Source organism: Salvelinus fontinalis, chromosome 1 (assembly GCF_029448725.1).
Source record: "Salvelinus fontinalis isolate EN_2023a chromosome 1, ASM2944872v1, whole genome shotgun sequence".
NCBI lineage: Eukaryota > Metazoa > Chordata > Actinopteri > Salmoniformes > Salmonidae > Salvelinus > Salvelinus fontinalis.
The window spans coordinates 55,637,510-55,659,550 of NC_074665.1; the positions used below are offsets into that span (position 1 = coordinate 55,637,510).

At 41.5% G+C, this 22,041-nt stretch overlaps 1 protein-coding gene across 7 annotated transcripts in view; it reads left to right on the forward strand.

Moving 5' to 3' along the window:
- The window catches only part of LOC129858119 (protein bicaudal C homolog 1-B-like), a 76,239-nt gene extending 72,630 nt beyond the window's left edge, over positions 1-3,609 (forward strand). For all 7 annotated transcript variants that reach the window (XM_055927129.1, XM_055927148.1, XM_055927113.1 and 4 more), the window contains exon 21: positions 188-3,609. In XM_055927129.1, the coding sequence (XP_055783104.1) occupies positions 188-315 (128 nt within the window). In that variant the 3' untranslated portion in view covers positions 316-3,609. The remainder of the gene's footprint in view (positions 1-187) is intronic.
- Positions 3,610-22,041: the final 18,432 nt, after the last annotated feature.

Consider the following 22,041-nt stretch of genomic DNA (forward strand, 5'->3'; position numbering starts at 1 on the left):
CTGTCATTGTTTAAGTCTTGACTGCATCGGAAGACCAATAAACTGGAACTTCTCTTCATATGGATTACAGTTTGAATTGACTTGTCGGACTTGTATTTCTCAATGGAAAAACATATGTTATCGAACATTTATATATTTTAAGAACTGCAATTGATATGCAATATTGTGTTCTTTTTTTCTTTTCCAGAACTGAACAAGAACCGAAGGAAGCTGTTTGAGGCTCCTATCAGATCCTCCTTCCTGGAAGGTGGAGCCAGTGGTCGTCTGTCTCGTCAGTTCCACGCTGACATGGCTAGTGTCAGCGGTCGGTGGTAGAGCTCCACTCCGCCAGGACCTAACACGACAGAGAACCAGCCTTCAGTGCCTCTCTTTGGGCTTCTGTAGGCCAGTCTCCAGCCTATCTGGGTCTCAGTGGTCCACCCTCCAGCTTATGCTGAACAATGACTATTCAACTCTTTTTTTTTTTCTCTCTTTTTTTAAGGCCATAACAAGAAGCCATAGTTTAACCAGAAGTGCCAAAAATAAGAAGAGCCATCTGTGGTATAGAAAGTCCAGTGTTCACTCCACATAGTGGTTAGATGTTTCTGTGGAGTATCTACGCATGAAGGGTATTTTACTAATTATGAAGGACAGGTACTGCCCAGTAGTTGTCAATTTTTGTTAAAGGGAACAGGCCAAATGATTAGTACAAAATAATTACATTGATACTGCATTCGTAGTATGCTGTGTTATCAATGACATGCACTTTAACAATTTTGCCTGTGAAAGCCTGATTTCTCATATTGGAATACCTATGCATTTTGTATTAACTCAAAGCACAGATGTATTTGTACCAAGCCAAATGTAAGCACTTAGTGAGATGGGGAAATGAAGTCAATAAAGTGACATCAACAACTAAACGCAGAACCTAGTGGATTGACCTTGGACCCCTCAGTGTTTTGATTGATTGACATTCCACGAAGGCCAGTGTTGTATCCACCAGCAGCTGCTGTAGTTGGGCTGCAGTCTGTATGTCATATGTATTTAGAAAAATATTATTTTGTATTCACATAATTTTTTATCTTTCTGGGGTAATAATCAGTTTCATGTATTTTTTTATGTTTTCATTACTTTATGCATTCACGAATGAGTTCCTGTGGTTTCTAATTAGTTCATTATTAGTCTCTTTGATAATTACCTTTGCCCCATAATCTTTGGTGCCGTCAGGCTGTGTCATGAGACTGCAGCAGAGAAAGAGAGCAGTCTGTCAAAACAGCAGGCCCCTCTCTCTGATTCTGTTTGTTGGCCTCCTGTGGTTTTCTTAGTCATTGTCATTATGTCTCCTGTAGTCATGTCAATGGTCTTTGTCAGTTAGTCTTTCTGTGTTGAATCCTACTATTTGTTCCTCTATCTATTCAGGAGACATGTCATTATTCCAAGACTGTGTGCTTTTATCTTTCCTTACACTTTAACCGCTTTTAGAGCTGCGGACAGAGAAGCAACCTACTACAGTGTAGAATGCCTCCACACTACTACAGTGTAGAATGCCTCCACACTACTACAGTGTAGAATGCCTCCACACTACTACAGTGTAGAATGCCTCCACACTACTACAGTGTAGAATGCCTCCACACTACTACAGTGTAGAATGCCTCCACACTACTACAGTGTAGAATGCCTCCACACTACTACAGTGTAGAATGCCTCCACACTACTACAGTGTAGAATGCCTCCACACTACTACAGTGTAGAATGCCTCCACGCTACTACAGTGTAGAATGCCTCCACGCTACTACAGTGTAGAATGCCTCCACGCTACTACAGTGTAGAATGCCTCCACACTACTACAGTGTAGAATGCCTCCACACTACTACAGTGTAGAATGCCTCCACACTACTACAGTGTAGAATGCCTCCACACTACTACAGTAGAACCAGAACAGTGCCTTCATTGGTCATTGTAATACTACTACAGTGTAGAATGCCTTTACTTCTCTCTCTAAGCTGCTCAGCAGGGAATTGTTTCTATTAGAATATAGCTATTTGGACTGACACTACCTCTCACCTAGGAGGGAACTCACACCATAGGTGTAAACTCAACTTTATTTCATATGACAGCCCCTGCCTAGACACATTTCTACATTTACCAAGATTGTGTCCTCATAACATGTATTTGAGCTTAAATATCCAATTTTCAGTATCAGTTGTGCAATCTGATATCTGGGATTCTTGTAAAGCTATATTTGATGAAGTAACAGGATTAGGTGTGCAGTGGTGCTGCTTATCATCAAAGGACGAAGTCACTCTGATCTCTGTATTATGTTCATGTAAAACAGTATTCTCATACCCTTTTGTTATGCTGTCTGACTCTGGAATGTTTTTGCTGTAACTGTTTAAGATTGAACCCCCATATTAAGTCTGGAAGTTGATAGACTTTGTGCATTCTATCATATAGACTGTTAGTTTGAAGTACTCATCTTCATTTGCAGAATGTTTGTTGGTAGATGGTACGGTATTTGACGGACAATGCAGCGAACTCTATGTTGAGCCCAAAGTGAAAAACGAAATCTTGAAGCTAAATGACAGTAGGTACAGAATGCTGAAGCAGATATAGAGAGAAGATTTCAAAGCAACTTACATGCCAAAACTTTGTTTCCACACAACAGCAACATCACTGACAGCAGAAGTCTTAGCATCACCCATTCTTTAATCACGCACAGGGAGAAGTCACTTTCTCTTTTTGCATGCTTTTTCTCATGAAGATCTGTTGTATCTTGTGTTTACGCCATACCACTTCTAACTGATTTGAGCCAATGTCACTATCGTATCAATAAGATATCCAGACTTGGTTGTCATTTTTAACCAGTAGTGTGTCATTTTCTTTGAAATCTTAAAAAGACAGGATATTAAAAGGGATTTTTTCTACCAAAAAATATGGGTTGTGTTCAACCCTTTATCATGGTACTATATTGAAGCTGTTCAGCATTGATTATGTCAGTTCAGTTACGTTGAGCCATGGTAGCTACCCTGCAAACCAGACAATGTTTTGTTTTGCTTCTGTAAAGTTACGCCTGCGGTCATTTGTGTGCTTGGAGGGTAATAGAGATGTTGTCTGTCAAGTTAATGTTGTTAGTGAGGATTATTGATGCTTTTTTTATCTGGTTTAATGAGTAATTTGCAATCAAAGTTTACCACCAGCGTCCTGTCCCTACACTTATTATGTCTTAAATGTTTGTGTTTAGTTCTTGTTATTCCCAAAGGGATACATTTGAAGGGTCTACTTTTATACTGAGTTAGATGAAATGGTACAACATTTATAATGAATGTAAACCACTAAGGAATTGATGTATGTTTTGCATCTCTTTTGTATCCTGTGCAGCCATGCTTGTTTAGCAATTTTCTCCAGTTTTGTGTGAGAGAAAGGTACTGTTCCAAAATAGTTCTACAGAAGAATTGAGGAACTTTGCCTATAGCTCTTGTTGATACGATTTTTGAGAAGGACATTGTTTTAGCTATGTTGTTATATCTGTAAATATAGTACAGATGTGTTTTGGAGGAGTTATCAAATGAGCAAAAAAGTTTGTTCAAAACATTGAAGTGTTATTACAAAGGTAATAAATATATGCAGTAAGATGTTTCCTTTTTGTTTTTGTTCATAGCACATACATTTGACTATTACAGTGAGGAAGAATATTCAGTGGAAAAGTGTGAAGAGTGAAATTGATAGAACACTCTGGTAACCAGAGCTGAGGAAAGCCTGTGTGTGAGAACCAAACGCTCCGATAATCAGTTCTTGATGTCCGATTGGTGCCAGAGCTTTCCACTAATCCCCAGAGGCAGGATCTACTTGATCTAATCACAGAGAATTGATCCACTTCATAGAGGAACCACACTAACCCATACCCTCCACTCCATAGAGGAACCACACTAACCCATACCATCCACTCCATAGAGGAACCACACTAACCCATACCATCCACTCCATAGAGGAACCACACTAACCCATACCATCCACTCCATAGAGGAACCACACTAACCCATACCATCCACTCCTGAGAGGAACCACACTAACCCATACCATCCACTCCATAGAGGAACCACACTAACCCATACCATCCACTCCATAGAGGAACCACACTAACCCATACCATCCACTCCATAGAGGAACCACACTAACCCATACCATCCACTCCTGAGAGGAACCACACTAACCCATACCATCCACTCCATAGAGGAACCACACTAACCCATACGACCCATCCTGCGTGCATTGACACCGTACTGAACAAGGATGCTGTACTGTTATCTTTCCACTGTATCTGCCCCTCCTCTCTATTTCCATCTCTTCCCTCAGATGACCTGTAGAGAGGAGGGAGGGAGAGAGGCACCAGCTGGCAGATGTAATCCAGTCCTGTGTAATAGTGACACAAGGGTCAGCAGTGCACTGAGGGTAGCAACGTGTTCTGCTGAATGCATCATACTTCCACTCAGGTCACAGCTATACCCTTTTTGACTTTGACAATCTATTGTATTTCTCTCTCTCTCGCTCCAACTGATGTGGGATGAGCTCTCTGGCGTAAAAATGGCGTCCATAGCATTACCCAGGTGGGTGCTACACATTGGTGGTGGATGTGGGGAGTTTCTGCTGCATGCGATGTAAACCCCTATCAGCACCTGGTGGAAAAAACACTATGTAAATCCAATCCATGACTGACTGAATGTTTGTGTTTATCTCCCCGGGGGGGTACTACAGTAACAAAAACACTCCACTTGGCTTACCAATATATTGAGCTAAATTACAAAAAAAGCATTTGTAATAATTCAGCCTTAGTGGTTAATATCAGAACATGCTCCTTTAATTATTTATTAGGCTTTTGCAGAAAATAGCTTTCAAGAGGAAATAATTGTTCATCTTTTTACTGGTGTCAAAATGTCAAATTCTTGTATGTAGGACTATCTTTCATGTAGGCCTATTTATGGTATATCTTATTTAGCTTACAGAATGATTTAATTATGCTCATTTTATGAGGTTGTAAAATTTGAGGCCCATTGCAGCCCTCTTTCCCACAGATGTATGGTCTCTGATGTAGAAATCTTTCATCCATTGCAAATGGATCTTCTCCTTTCACGCTAGAAACAGGTGACTTCATTTAACTGTTTTCTAAAGCATAGTGTGTAGACTATAATTCCCCTCATTATCTCACAGAGCATCGTTATCTGAATAGGAGCCATGCTGGGGAGAGAAAGCTGAATGTGTTTATGTTACACAACATAACACTGCATTTATGTGAATCTATAGTTCATGTCCAATGTATGTGGTGGGAAGAAGAAATACCTCCTGGAATTGTTACTCAGTTTGAATTAAGTTATTGAAATAACAATAGAGACATGTTTCATCTGTCCTGTAAACAGTGCTGCCCTTTTGACATCAACGAAGACGGTGTGATGATATCTAAAAATAAGAGTTAAAAACATGGCATTCAAAAATATTTTCTCCTCTCCTGCAAATGTCACTGAGGATAGTTCCAGACAGGGAAGGCTTTCCAGACAGTATCATCACGTGACCTCTTATCACCTTAGTAGCTTCACTGTTTTAATGTATGACTTTTGTAGAAATATTCTGTACTTTCTATTCAACTTCTTGACTTGCCTAGTTAACTAAAGGTTAAATAATAAATAAAATAAAAGCAATGCATTGATTGAAATTCAAATGGAATTGACTTCGACCCTGGTCTCTACAGTATATTGCTTTTGAGAGGTTTCATTTTTAGAACACTTATGCCTGTTCTTTTGGGCAGCTGCCACATGAATGAAATGTACAGTTGAAGTCGAAAGTTCACATACACCTTAGCCTAATACATTTAAACTCAGTTTTTCACAATTCCTGACATTTTTTTTATTTAAAAAAAAATACATTTCATCCCCTTTTCTCCCCAATTTTTCGTGGTATCCAATCGCTAGTAATTACTATCTTGTCTCATCGCTACAACTCCCGTACTGGCTCGGGAGAGACGAAGGTCGAAAGCCACGCGTCCTCCGAAGCACAACCCAACCAAGCCGCACTGCTTCTTAACACAGCGCGCCTCCAACCCGGAAGCCAGCCACACCAATGAGTCGGAGGAAACACCGTGCACCTGGCCTCCTTGGTTAGCGAGCACTGCGCCCGGCCCGCCACAGGAGTCGCTGGAGCGCGATGAGACAAGGATATCCCTACCGGCCAAACCCTCCCTAACCCAGACGACGCTAAGCCAATTGTGCGTCGCCCCACGGACCTCCCGGTCGCGGCCGGCTGCGACAGAGCCTGGGCGCGAACCCAGAGACTCTCTCAGCAAAGCACCCCCACAACATGATGCTGCCACCCCCGTGCTTCACGGTTGGGATGGTGTTCTTCGGCTTGCTAGCCTGCCTCTTTTTCCTCCAAACATAACGATGATCATTATGGCCAAACAGTTCTATTTTTGTTTCATCAGACCAGAGGACATTTCTCCAAAAAGTATGATATTTGTCCACATGTGCAGTTGCAAACCGTAGTCTGGCTTTTCTATGGCGGTTTTGGAGCAGTGGCTTCTTCCTTGCTGAGCGGCCTTTCAGGTTATGTCCATATAGGACGTGTTTTACTGTGGATATAGATACTTTTGTACCTGTTTCCTCCAGCATCTTCACAAGGTCCTATGCTGTTGTTCTGGGATTGATTTCCACTTTTCGCACCAAAAGTACATTCATCTCTAGGAGACAGAACGCGTCTCCTTCCTGAGCGGTATGACGGCTGCGTTGTCCCATGGTCTTTATACTTGCCTACTATTGTTTGTACAGATGAACGTGGTACCTTCAGGCGTTTGGAAATTGCTCCCAAGGATGAACCAGACTTGTGGAGGTCTACAATATTTTTTCTGAGGTCTTGGCTGATTTTTATTTTATTTCCCCATGATGTCAAACAAAGAGGCACTGAGTTTGAAGGTAGGCCTTGAAATACATCCACAGGTACACCTCCAATTGACTCAAATGATGTCAATTAGCCTATAAAAAGCTTCTAAAGCCATGACATCATTTTCTGGAATTTTCCAAGCTGTTTAAAGGCACAGTCAACTCAGTGTATGTACACTTCTGACCCACTGTAATTGTGATTAAGTGAAATAATCTGTCTGTAAACAATTGTTGGAAAAATGACTTGTGTTATGCACAAAGTAGATGTCCTAACCGACTTGCCAAAACGATAGTTTGTTAACAAGAAATTTGTGGATTGGATGAAAAACAAGTTAATGACTCCACCCTAAGTGTATGTAAACTTCTAACTTCAACTGTATATCTAAAATTTAATCATAGAGTATAATGTAATGGAGCAGCAGAAGTTATTTATTTGTGTGAAAATTTATATTTTAAGTGCTGTACCAAAGCGAGAAGCTGCTACTGCTAGTACTACAAGTGTCACAGAATAAACCATGGAGACTAAAAGTTATTTAATTACAAACTAACCATGCGTTCAATGACCCCCCCCCCCCCCCCCCCCAGCAGTAAACCCACAACAGACCAGTACTCTGACAGGCAAACATCGCTGGAAGGTGTGGATGAGAAAGGATATGGTCATTTGGGTGGTGTTAATTTGAAGTATCATATACACACTAGTCTGTATAGCAGGCTATACAGTGGATTATAATGTTACATTATTATTCATTTTTTTAAATTATAATTCCCCAAATTCTTAGAGGAGATAATCAGATTTGGCCATGATACTGTTTAGTCAGAACATTACAAACACACTTGGCCTCACAGAGGTCTGAACACTGTGAAATCACTGTAAGTTACGCTACCGTGCTTTCTTTGATTCTATCCTCATCAGCTCTGGCTCACAAAGTCACCCTGTCAGTGTCTAAGGTCACAGTTATTTAGTCTACGTTTAGTTTAGTTTAATCAAGAGCGTCCTTGTGATTCAGAGTCATGTTTGGGCCTAAGTGAATCGTAAATACTATCATTTCAGTTTACTCCCACATGACATCCTGCAAGTAAGCATTTCATTGCGCTGTGTACCCCATGTACAGGTAACTGCCAAAGTGTCTTAATAGGGTGTTTGGCCACCAGGAGCTACCAGATTTTATATTTTGGTCGCAGCTTCAAAGTGTCTGGAAGTCTATTAAAATCAAATCGAGCTTTATTTATACAGCATATTTCAGACATGCAATGCAATTTGCTTCACATGAAAAATCTAATAAATAACAAATAAAACTTGAAATATTTACTACACAACAAATGTAAAACAAAATAATAACAAAAACTGAACAACTAAAAAACACCCTAAGGAAAGCAGAGCTAAAAAGGTGTGTTTTAAGATCTCTTTTAAATATATCCACAGTTTCTGGTCTTGGTCAGTACCCGTGCTGCAGCATTCTGCATGTTTTGCAGTTAACCATGGGCTTTCTTGGGTAGTTCAGACAGGAGAGCATTACAGTAGTCAACCCTGCTTGTAATAAAAGCTTTGGTGATTCTCTCTGTATCAGCCTGAGAAAGAAACGGCGGTAAAAAAGCTATTTTGGTCACATTCCTAATGTTTGATTCGAAATTTACTTCAGAATCTAAAATAACAACCAGGTTTTTTAGATGGTGTTTTATCTGTATTGCCTGTGAATTAAAATGTGTGGTTGGATTCTCTCTCGGTGCTTTGGCTCCAATAATAAGTACCACAGTCTTGTCTTGATTTAGCTGGAGGAAGTTGTGAGCCATCCAAGTATTTAAATCACTAATACTGTCTAATAATCTATCCGTGGAGCTAAAATCCTCTGATGACACATTTACGCTCTTGTCCAGAGCAATTAGGGTTAAGTTCCTTGCTTAAGGGCACATCGGTAGATTTTCACCTAGTTGGCTCTGGTATTTGAACCAGCTACCTTCTGGTTACTGGCCCAATGCTCTTAGCTGCTAGGCTGGCTACCTGCTGCCACCACAGAAATGTAAAGTTGTATATCGTCAGCGTATCAGTGAAAATCAATGTTGTGCTTTCTGATAACACTGCCAAGGGGTAACATATATAAACTGAACAGTACCGGCTCCAAAATCTAACCTTGTGGAACACCACATGTGATATGTATTTTCTCTGAGTTATGATCACCAAGGGTGACAAAAACTCTTGACCAGTTAATAGGTCCTAAACCAATTTAGAATTGGACTGGAGGCCAACCCACCTCTCCAGTTTGTCCAGAAGAAGATCATGGTCAACAGTGTCGAATGCAGCACATAAATCCAAGAGTACAAGGACAGAGAGCTGTTTGGCATCTGTGTTGGCTCTAAGATCATTTACCACTAACTAAGGCTGTCTTTGTGCTGTGGTGGTTACGAAAACCAGATTGAAATTTAAAAAGAAAAGCATTTTTCAAAAATACAATAATGTAGCTGAAGAATCTAGATTACTTTTCTGCAGTGGGGAAAGTGCCTGTGAACAGGCAATGATTAACAATAGCTTGCACTTCTTCTAAAAACTGTTTTTAAAGAAGGTGGTGGGAATAGGATTCAGAAGGAAGGTAAAAGGCTTAAGTTATGATATCACTTTCCTGCGCATGTCTGTGTCAACCAGGGAACATAAATAAAAATTCTGAGATTTCCAACCCCAACTTCAAAATTTTCCATCAAGATATAACTGCCAAAGGGGGAGGAGTTGCAATCTACTGCAGAGATAGCATGCAAAGTTCTGTCATACTTTCCAGGTCTATGCCCAAACAGTTCGAGATTCTAATTTTAAAAATGAATCTCTCCAGAAATAAGTCTCTCACTGTTGCCGCCTGTTATAGACCCCCCTCAGCTCCCAGCTGTGCCCTGGACACCATATGTGAATTGATTGCCCCCATCTATCTTCAGAGTTCGTTCTGTTAGGTGACCAAAACTGGGATATGCTTATCACCCCGGTTGTCCTACAATCTAAGCTAGATGCCCTCAGTCTCACACAAATTATCAAGGAACCCACCCTACAACCCTAAACCCGTAAACATGGACACCCTCATAGATATTATCCTGACCAACTTGCCCTCCAAATACACCTCTGCTGTTTTCAATAAGGATCTCAGCGATCACTGCCTCATTGCCTGCATCCATTATGGGTACGCGGTCAAACGACCACCCCTCATCTCTGTCAAATGCTCCCTAAAACATTTCTGCGAGCAGAACTTCTATTCGAACCTGGCCCGGGTATCCTGGAAGGATACTGACCTCATCCCATCAGTAGAGGATGCCTGGTTGTTATTTAAAGTAATTTCCTCACCATATTAAATAAGCATGTCCCTTTCAAAAAATGTAGAACTAAGAACAGATGCAGCCCTTGGTTCACTCCAGACCTGACTGCCCTCGACCAGCACAAAAACATCCTGTGGCGTATTGCACTAGCATTGAATAGTCCCCATGATATGCAACTTTCAGGGAAGTCAGGAACCAATACACACAGTCAGTTAGGAAAGCAAAGGCTAGATTTTTCAAACAGAAATTTGCATCCTGTAGCTCTAACTCCAAAAAGTTTTGGAACACTGTAAAGTCCATGGAGAATAAGAGCACCTCCTCCCAGCTGCTCACTGCACTGAGACTAGGAAACACTGTCACCACCGAAAAATCCACGATCCTGTACTCCCTGTTCACCCACGACTGCATGGCCAGGCACGACTCCAACACCATCATTTAAGTTTGCAGACGACACAACAGTGGTAGGCCTGATCACCGACAACGACGAGACAGCCTATAGGGAGGAGGTCAGAGACCTGGCCAAGTGGTGCAAGAATAACGACCTATCCCTCAACGTAACCAAGACTAAGGAGATGATTGTGGACTACAGGAAAAGGAGGACAGAGCATGCCCCCATTCTCATCGACGGGGCTGTAGTGGAGCAGGTTGAGAGCTTCAAGTTCCTTGGTGTCCATATCAACAACAAACTAGAATGGTCCAAACACACCAAGACAGTCATGAAGAGGGCACGACAAACCCTATTCCCCCTCAGGAAACTAAAAAGATTTGGCATGGATCCTGAGATCCTCAAAATGTTCTATAGCTGCAACATCGAGAGCATCCTGACTGGTTGTATCACTGCCTGGTACGGCAATTGCTCGGGCCTCTGACCGAATGGCAAGCGGTCAGAAGCTGTCTGCCATCCAGGACCTCTACACCAGGCGGTGTCAGAGGAAAGCCCTAAAAATTGTCAAAGACCCCAGCCACCACAGTCATAGACTGTTCTCTCTACTACCGCATGGCAAGCGGTACCGGAGTGCCAAGTCTAGGACAAAAGGGAATCTCAACAGTTTTTAGCGCCAAGCCATAAGACTCCTGAACAGGTAATCAAATGGCTACCCGGACTATTTGCATTGTGTGCCCCCCCCCAACCCCTCTTTTTTACGCTGCTGCTACTCTCTGTTTATCGTATATGCATAGTCACTTTAACTATACATTTATGTACGTACTACTTCAATTGGGCCAACCAACCAGTGTTCCCGCACATTGGCTAACCGGGCTATCTGCATTGTGTCCAACCCACTACCCCCCAACCCCCTATTTTATGCTACTACTACTCTATGTTCATCATATATGCATGGTCACTTTAACCATATCTACATGTACATACTACCTCAATCAGCCTGACTAACCGGTGTCTTTTATATAGCCTCGCTACTGTATATAGCCTGTCTTTTTACTGTTGTTTTATTTCTTTACCTACCTATTGTTCACCTAATACCCTTTTTGCACTATTGGTTAGAGCCTGTAGGTAAGCATTTCACTGTAAGGTCTACACCTGTTGTATTCGGCGCACGTGACAAATAAACTTTGATTTGACTTGATCAGACTCACCTGGACTCCATCACCTCCTTGATTACCTGCCCTATATATGTCACTCCGTTTGGTTCCATTCCCAGGTGTCATTGTTTCTATTTCATATTGCTGTCTGTACGTTGTTCATGTTCATTCAATTATGCACTCCCTGAACTTGGTTCCCGACTCCCAGCCACAGAATGACACCTCACCAAAGGGAAGCATCAGGGTGGGTGTTTTATTTTTTTGTGTTGGAGGGGATGTCGGGTCCGGGTGTCCGAACCAGCGCTTTGTCAGGTTCCCCTGCCTCAGCTGGCTTGACAGGCTCCCATGCCTCGACCGAGGCAACCAGGGAGGTCTCAGCCGGCTCATCAGGCTCTCACGCCTCAGCCCGTTCGTCAGGTTTCTGCACCTCAGCGAAGGCAACCGGTCTGCTCCGGATCCGTCAACTGGGTATTTTTGTACATGACCCTAAGCATGCACTGTAAAAGAAATCTAGTTGATTCAACTAATCATTATATAGTAACTGGTTCCATAGCCTTTGTTTACTAAACTTTTCGATCAAAGTGTTAACTGAATGTAACATTTTTAGTTGGCCCACATTTAGCAAAAACATTAGGGACACCAACACACATTCAAAAGTGTTTTTAACATACAATGTTTTCAACTTACATAAACTCAGCAAAGAAAGAAACGTCCTCTGACTGTCAACTGTGTTTATTTTCAGCAAACTTCCAGGCTCTTCGCTGGCCATGACAGAACACTGACATTCCTGTCTTGCAGGAAATCACGAACAGAACGAGCAGTATGGCTGGTGGCATTGTCATGCTGGAGGGTCATGTCAGGATGAGCCTGCAGGAGTAGTTATACATGAGGGAGGAGGATGTCTTCCCTGTAACGCACAGCATTGAGGTTGCCTGCAATAATGACAAGCTCAGTTCGATGATGCTGTGACACACCGCCTCAGACCATGATGGACCCTCCACCTCCAAATCGATCCCGCTCCAGAGTACAGGCCTCGGTGTAAAGTTCATTCATTCAATGATAAACGCAAATCCGACCATCACCCCTGGTGAGACAAAACCGTGACTCGTCAGTGAAAAGCATCTTTTGCCAGTCCTGTCTGGTCCAGCGATGGTGGGTTTGTGCCCATTGTTGCTGTGGATGTCTGGTGAGGACCTACCTTACAACAGGCCTACAAGCCCTCAGTCCAGCCTCTCTCAGCCTATTGCGGACAGTGTGAGCACTGATGGAGGTGCATTCCTGGTGTAACTCGGGCAGTTGTTATTGCCATCCTGTACCTGTCCCATAGGTGTGATTTTCGGATGTACCGATCCTGTGCAGGTGTTGTTACACGTGGTCAGCCACTATGAGGATGATCAGCTGTCTGTCTTGTCTCCCTGTAGTGCTGTCTTAGGCGTCTCATAGTACGGACATTACAATTTATTGCCCTGGCCACATCTGCAGTCCTCATGCCTCCTTGCAGCATGCCTAAGGCACGTTCACACAGATGAGCAGGGACCCTGGGCATGTTTCTTTTGGTGTTTTTCAGAGTCAGTAGAAAGCCTCTTTAGTGTCCTAAGTTTTCATAACTGTGACCTTAATTGCCTACCGTCTGTAAGCTGTTAGTGTCTTAACAACCGTCCCACAGGTGCATGTACATGAATTGTTTACGGTTTATTGAACAAGCATGGGAAACAGTTATTTAACCCTTTACAATGAAGATCTGTGAGGTTATTTGGATTTTTACAAATTATCTTTGAAAGACAGGGTCCTGAAAAAGGGACGTTTCTTTTTTTGACGAGTTTATTTGACACACGATTACATTGTCTATGTTCATTTCTACAGTAACTATTATCGAACATGTCCTCACCTGCGATTTGAATTCACAACCTCTTGGTTCACAGCATTCCTATCTTACTGCTACGCCACTATGTCTGTATCAATGACTGATTTCACCTGTATTCCTATACTTTGCACTTCACAGTCAATCACAGCTCTGTTAAAAGTGCACTCAAGAAAAACTATTATTTATCATAGTGCTTAAGGAGTAACATTAAAATGGAAATCCCCTAAATAAGTAAATGAAATGGATGATGAGAGAATAGTCAGATGAACTGATAATTTACACAGACATGGTGCCATAGCAGGGATAATCGGAATGCCGTGAACCAAGAGGTTGTTCAAATCCCAGTTAGTTGAATAATAATTACTGTAGACATGCACAATGTCAATGTGTATCAATGATGTATGTTGAAAACATTGTTAAAAGCACTTTGTGGGTGTTCCTAACCAAATTGTTTTCTCAAGGTGGAGTTTGGGCGAACTAAAATTGTTAAGTTCAGGTAATACTTTGACTGAAAAGTTGAGTAAACACAAAAAGGCTGTCAAATCAGTTACAAAATAATGATTAGATGAATCCACTAGATTTGTTTTTGCAGTGTAATGGGATGTTAATTGCTTAATTAACTCAGGAACCACACCTGTTGGGAAGCACCTGCTTTCAATATACTTTGTATCCCTCATTTACTCAAGTGTTTCCTTTATTTTGTCAGTTTCCTGTATATCGTGTATATGATGAATAAACAAACTTGAACATGATTACATCCACCAAGGTAGTGAATGACTCATACTGCACTCTCATGTGATTAAAGCATTTAAGTGATAACAGCATGGAATCTTCCTTACAACTATCTTTTTATGCTTATTTATCTATTATAATTATTACATTTCCACTCATAACTTGGATGGAACGAACAAATCTTGGTGAGCAGGCTCTGGAAACTCTCTCACTTTGTGCATGGACATTAATCTAACAGCAAAGGCCGAGTTCAATGCAAATCAAAGGCAAGCTCCATTTCACTCACTGAGACATGCACACACTCAAACACATTACCAAATCAAATCAAAGCGTATTTGTCACGTGTGCTGAATAGAACAGGTGTTCACCTTAAAGTGAAATAGCCAGCCAGCATACCACCCTGCATACCACTGCTGGCTTGCTTCTGAAGCTAAGCAGGGTTGGTCCTGGTCAGTCCCTGGATGGGAGACCAGATGCTGCTGGAAGTGGTGTTGGAGGGCCAGTAGGAGGCACTCTTTCCTCTGGTCTAAAAAAAAAAATAACCCAATGCCCCAGGGCAGTGATTGGGGACACTGCCCTGTGTAGGGTGCCGTCTTTCGGATGGGACGTTAAACGGGTGTCCTGACTCTCTGAGGTCATTAAAGATCCCATGGCACTTATCGTAAGAGTAGGGGTGTTAACCCCGGTGTCCTGGCTAAATTCCCAATCTGGCCCTCAAAACCATCATGGTTACCTAATAATCCCCAGTTTACAATTGGCTCATTCATCCCCCTCCTCTCCCCTGTAACTATTCCCCAGGTCGTTGCTGCAAATGAGAACGTGTTCTCAGTCAACTTACCTGGTAAAATAACGGTAAAAAAAAAAAAAAAATGCTTACTTATAGGCTCTAACCAATAGTGCAAAAAAGGTATTAGTTGAACAATAGGTAAGTAAAGAAATAAAACAACAGTAAAAAGACAGGCTATATACAGTAGCGAGGCTATAGAAGTAGCGAGGCTACATAAAAGACACCGGTTAGTCAGGCTGATTGAGGTAGTATGTACATGTAGATACGGTTAAAGTGACTATGCATATATGATGAACAGAGATTAGCAGCAGCGTAAAAGATGAACTGTGAGATGAACTGTGTTGGGAAACTGTAATGGTAATTTCAAAACAACTGGGATCTCTGAAAAAAAACGGGGTCAAATCATGACATCTGTGATCTTAAGGTCGGAAAGTCGGAGCTCTAGAAAGAAGCTTGAGTTCACGGCTTGAAATCCCGAGTTGGATAACCGTTAAAAAGAATCCCAGTCGGAGCTAGTTTTTTTTCCAAAGTTCCTAGTTGTCTTGAACGCGCTGAAGTCGGAAGTCAGAGATTTCAGCGGCCCATGACGACTGTGACACCATTGCATGTCCAGTGTTCACCCCAGGGGGGCAGTCATCAGTAAGCTAAGTGTTAATCCCTATAAGAGGACTGCTACTGGGCTTCTGCCGGTCTCCACAGTGGCTGTGAAAGGCCAAATTAGCTCTCTGGTCCAGATGAGACCAAGATGAGAGTTGTAGATTAGATGGCCACTAAAGGAGTCCATAGACACACACATGTTTAGATACACATTGAATACACATACCGACACTGGTCTATAAAGGTCACACTCCCCCATTAAACTACCCATGTCAGGCTGCCTAAAGCCAACACACACACATCCACCCTTCAATCTGTAGCAAATGTATTTTTATTTTATTTTGACTTGTCAAGTCACTCCCTCTTCCCCCTGTGTGTTTTTCTCCTCTCTCTCCTTCAATCTGTCACCTTGGTCTCACGTGGGCTCTGTGATCTAAGTGGAACAGAGTGAGCAATATGATGAAACTGCCAATACCATATGAAGATATGACACACACACACACACACACACACACACACACACACACACACACACACACACACACACACACACACACACACACACACACACACACACACACACACACACACACACACACACACACACACACACACACACACACAAATGGGCCGCATGTGTGCATTTAGTAAGAGCCTTTGCAATGAGAAGAGACGGGAACTAAAGAAATGGACTGGTATGGCCACAGATCAGTGCGGAAGGCGCAGCGAAATCCCCTCTCACGGCGGGCTCTGATGCTAATGCAGGGTGACTCCCCCTAGGGTTGAGCATGGGAGGGGGAGAAGGGATACAGAATCAGTCATCCTTATCTTCCTCCTCACTAGAACCAGATAAGCACAGAGATAATGCTCAAATTGTAAGCAAGGAAAATGATAGAGGTAATAATCATGTTATAAATGATAGAATTTATATTCCTGTTAGTTAGCTAGTAGAGGTTATAGAGGTTATAGAAGTTATATGGCTGTGCGATGACTGTATATGGATTACCTTTCGGTTAATTACATTAAATTGTACTGTAAACAGACCATCCAAAACAGATGCTGTCTTAATCTGTTTTCTCTGTTAATCAAAGCACTGCAATAACACAACAGGGGTCATTACCAAGTCTGTCTCTCCAAAGCTGGCCTGATATAACACTGTGTGCAAACATACACAGAAACGACTCATGTTGTCTACAATCCAGAGGCTATTGTAGTAGGTCTACATTTTACATTATACTGTAACAGTTTCCAGACTTTATAAAACATACTGTGTGTATTTGGTTATATTTGGTTATATTTGTTTTAATAGCTTGATTTGAGAGTAATATTGCTCTGGTATCTTTTGTCATACAAATAGCTTTAGAGAAAGCAATAAACATATTGACCTTCAATTTTAGTGAGATATACTTTTGGCCAGGAAATCTCATTACTGAAAGTGAGCACTGGCCTTGGTATGGCAACTGCACCGCCTTCGACCGCAAAGTGCTACAGAGGGTGGTCCGGACGGCCCTGTACATCACTGAGGCCGAGCTCCCTGCCATCCAGGACCTCTACATCAGGCAGTGTAAGAGGAGGGCCCGAAAAATTGCCAAAGACTTCAGCCACCCAAGCCATAGACTGTTCTCCCTGTTAGTGTCCGGCAAGCGTTACCGGGGCATCGAATCTTCGGACCAACAGGCTCCAAGACAGCTTCTATCCCCAAGCCATAAGACTGCGGAATTTGTTATTGAATGATTACACAGACTTTCTGCATTGACCCTATTTTGCACTGACCCTATGCATACTCACACGACTCTATCGAAACACTCTCTACACTGACACTCACACTCACACAAACCCACACACACACAAACAAACATACACTACATACTGTATGTACACACACATACACACACATTCATCATATACGGTGCTGCTATAAGACCTTAATCACCATGGCATTCCAAACGCAGCACATTGATCAGATTCTAACTGAAAATCAAATAAAATGTTATTTGTCACATGCGGCTGAATACAATGTTGTATTTGTATTTATTATGGATCCCCATTCGCTACGGCATCTATACCATTTTAAAAACATTACATTCATTACAGAATTCACAACACGCTAAGTGTGTGCTGTCAGGCCCATACTCCACTACCATATATGTACAACACAAAATCCATGTGTATGTGTGCGTATGTTATCATGTGTGTGTATGCATGTGTCTGTGCCTATGTTTGTGTTGCTTCACAGTCCCCACTGTTCCATAAGGTGTATTTTATCTATTTTTTAAATCTGATTCTACTGCTTGCATCAGTTACCTGATGGGGAATAGAGCTCCATGTAGTCATGACTCTATGTACTATTGTGCGCCTCCCATAGTCTGTCCTGGACTTGGGGACTATGAAGAGACCTCCTGTGGCATGTCTTGTGGGGTATGCATGGGTGTCTGAACTGTGTGCTAGTCGTTTAAACAGACAGCTCGGTGCTTTCAACATGTCAATATCTCTCACAAATACAAGTAGTGATGAAGTCAATCTCTCCTCTACTTTGAGCAAGAAGAGATTAACATTTAATGTTTGCTCCCTGTGTACATTCAAGGGCCAGCTGTGCTGCCCTGTCCTAAGTCCCTCTTTGTGGCACCTGACCACACGACTGAACAGTAGTCCAGGTGCGACAAAACTAGAGCCTGTAGGACCTGCCTTGTTAATAGTGCTGTTAAGAAGGTAGAGCAGTGCTTTATTATAGACAGACTTCTCCCCATCTGAGCTACTGTTGTATCAATATATTTTTACCATGACAGTTTACAAGCCAGGGTTACTCCAAGTGTCACTCCCTGACCATAGAGAGACTTTTGTATTCTCTATTTTGGTTAAGTCGGGGTGTGACTTGGGGGGGTGTTCCTATCTAGGTGTTTTGTTTCTATGTTGGCCTGATATGGTTCCCAATCAGAGGCAGCTGTTTATCGTTGTCTCTGATTGGGGATCATATTTAGGCAGCCATTTCCCCACTGTGTTTTGTGGGATCTTGTTTTTGTGTTGTTGCCTGTGAGCGCTACAGAATGTCACGTTTCGTGTATTCTTTATTGTTTTTTTGTTCGGTTCTCTTATAATAAAAAGATGTCGAACCGATCCCACGCTGCGCTTTGGTCTGAGTATGCTTACAACGACGATCGTGACACCAAGCAGTTTAGTCACTCCAACTTGCTAAATTTCCACATTAATTTATTACAACATTTAGTTGAAGTTTAGGGTTTTCGTTTTTGAAATATTTAGGACTAACTTCTTCCTTGCCACCTATTCTGAAACTATCTGCAGCTCTTTGTTAAGTGTTGCAGTCATTTCAGTTGCTGTAGTAGCTGAAGTGTATAGTGTTGAGTCATTCGCATACATAGACACACTGGCTTTACCCAAAGCCATGGATCGTTAGCATGTCGTTAGTGAAGATAGAAAAAAGTAAGGGGCCTATACAGCTGCATTGGGGAATTCCTGATTCTACCTGGATTAAAGAACACCCTATGTGTTCTGTTAGACAGGTAACTCTTTATCCACAATATAGCAGGGGGTGTAAATCCATAACAGATATGTTTTTCCAGCAGCAGACTATTATTGATAATGTCAAAAGCTACACTAAAGTCTAACAAAACAACCCCCACAATCTTTTTATCATCAATTTCTCTCAGCCAATCATCAGTCATTTGTGTAAGTGCCGTGCTTGTTGAATGTCCTTCCCTATAAGCATGCTGAAAGTCTGTCATCAATTTGTTTACTGTAAAATAACATTGTATCTGGTCAAACACAATTATTTCAACAACTTTACTAAGGGTTGGTAACAGGATGATTGGTCGGCTATTTTAGACACTGAAGGGGGCTTTACTATTCTTAGGTAGCGGAATTACTTTTTCTTCCAGGCCGGAGGGCACACACTTTCTAGTAGGCTTAAATTGAAGATATGGCAAATAGAGTGGCAATATCATCCGCTATTATCCTCAGTAATTTTCTATCCAAGTTGTCAGACCCCGGTGGCTTGTCATTGTTGATAGGCAACAATGATTTTTTCACCTCTTCCACATTCACTTTACGGAATTCAAAATTACAATTCGTGTCTTTCATAATTTGTTCAGATATACTTGGATGTGTAGTGTCGGCATTTGTTGCTGGCATGTCATGCCTAAGTTTGCTAATCTTGCCAATTAAAAAAGTATTTAAATAGTTGGCAATATCAGTCAGTTTTGTAATGAATGAGCCATGTGATTCAATGAATGATGGAGCTGAGTTTGCCTTTTTTACCAAAATTTAATTGAAGGTGCTCCAAAGCTTTTAATTATCATTCTTCGTGTCATTTATCTTTGTTTCATAGTGTAGTTTCTTTTTTTTTTGTATTCAGTTTATTCACATAATTTCTCAATTTGCATTATGTTTGCCAATCGATTGTCCAGCCAGACGTATTTGCCATTCCTTTTGCCTCATTGCTCTCAACCATACAATTTGTCAATTCCTCATCAATCCACATGGGTGCATGCTTATTAGTAACTGGGAAAACCTATTTCATAAATGTGTCAAGTGCATCGTCTGTTTGCTCCTCATTACACACCACAGACCAACAAATGTTATTTACTTCAGCAATGTAGTAATCACTACAAAACTTACTGTTTGACCTCTTATAAACTATATTAGGCCCAGTCTTCGGAACTTTGGTTTTCCTAGATATGGCTACTATATTGTGATCACTACATCTGATGGATCAGGATACTGCTTTCAAGCACATTTCTGCAGTATTAGTAAATAGGTGATCAATACATGTTGAAGATTTCATTCCTGTGCTGTTTGTAACTACCCTGGTAGGTTGACAGATAACCTGAACCTGGTTGCAGGCACTGGTTACAGTTTGAAGCTTTTTCTTGAGTGGGCAGCTTGATAAAAGCCAGTCAATATTTAAATCGTCCAGAAAATATACCTCTCTGTTGATATCACATATATTATCAAACATTTCACACATGCTATCCAGAAACTGACGGGGACCACTTTGTGGTCTGTAGCAGCTTCCCACAAGAATGGGCGTTAGGAGGTGTGGCAGATGAACATGTAGCCATAGTACTTCAACAGTATTTAACATGATATCCTCGCTAATCTTTACAGGAATGTGGTTCTGAATATAAACAGCACACCTCCACCACTGGCATTTCTGTATTTTCTGTAAATGTTATAACCTTGTATTGCCACCACTGTATCATCAAATGTATTGTCTAAGTGAATTTCAGAGATAGTCAGAATATGAATGTCATCTGTGTAACGGTCGTTTTCCTCCTCGTCTGAAGAGGAGCATGGATCGGACCAAAACGCAGCATGGGTTGAATACATATTTGTTTATTAATAATAACGAAGACGGAAAAACTCTTAAACAAATTACAAAACAATAAACGACGTGAACAGACCTGAACTTGTGAACATATAACATGAACGCACGAACAGGAAGGAACACACAAATGAAACAAACGAAACGAACGAACGAACGAACGAAAACAGTCCCGTGTGGCACTGACACAGGAACAATCACCCACAAACAAACAGTGAGAACAGCCTACCTTAATATGGTTCTCAATCAGAGGAAACGTAAAACACCTGCCCCTGATTAAGAACCATATCAGGCTAATACAACGAACCCAACATAGAAACACATAACATAGAATGCCCACCCAGCTCACGTCCTGACCAACTAAACAAAGACAAAACAAAGGAAATCAGGTCAGGAACGTGACAATCTGTTACTAGCAAGTTATTCATTTCATGACAAGGAAATTTCTAAGTGACCCCAAACTTTTGAACGGTAGTGTATATATGAGGATAAATATGATACTGTAAGTTTGTAATATTGATGTGCACCAAAAAATGTTTTGTTTTTCAAGTCCATTTCTGCTTGATACCTGGTATGACAAATTGCAGTTTGTTTTTTTGTAAATGTAATTTTTTGTAAATAAACTATCCAATTTCTTGGTGCTTGAGCTTTATTTTCTGAAAATCTTTAGGATGTTCACCCAGATTATATATTCATGAAAACAGAGTGACCCAAGTCTCTCCAGTACGTGAGTACAGTACTGTGCGTGCGTGCGTGCGTGTGTGCGTGCGTGCGAGAGAGAGCTGCAGTAGTATGTTAAATAATTCTAGTGAAGTAATCCTTTTGGACCACACTAATTGCCACATTGAAGAACTCTGGTTTAAGTGAACTTTCACTTCTACCTCTAATCAGCAATCATCGGATTCATTCATGCTCCTTAGATGCCAGGTTAGTGTTACACACTAATTTTCTGTCATGGTCTATGGACCCCCTGAAGTAGCCTTGGCCATCC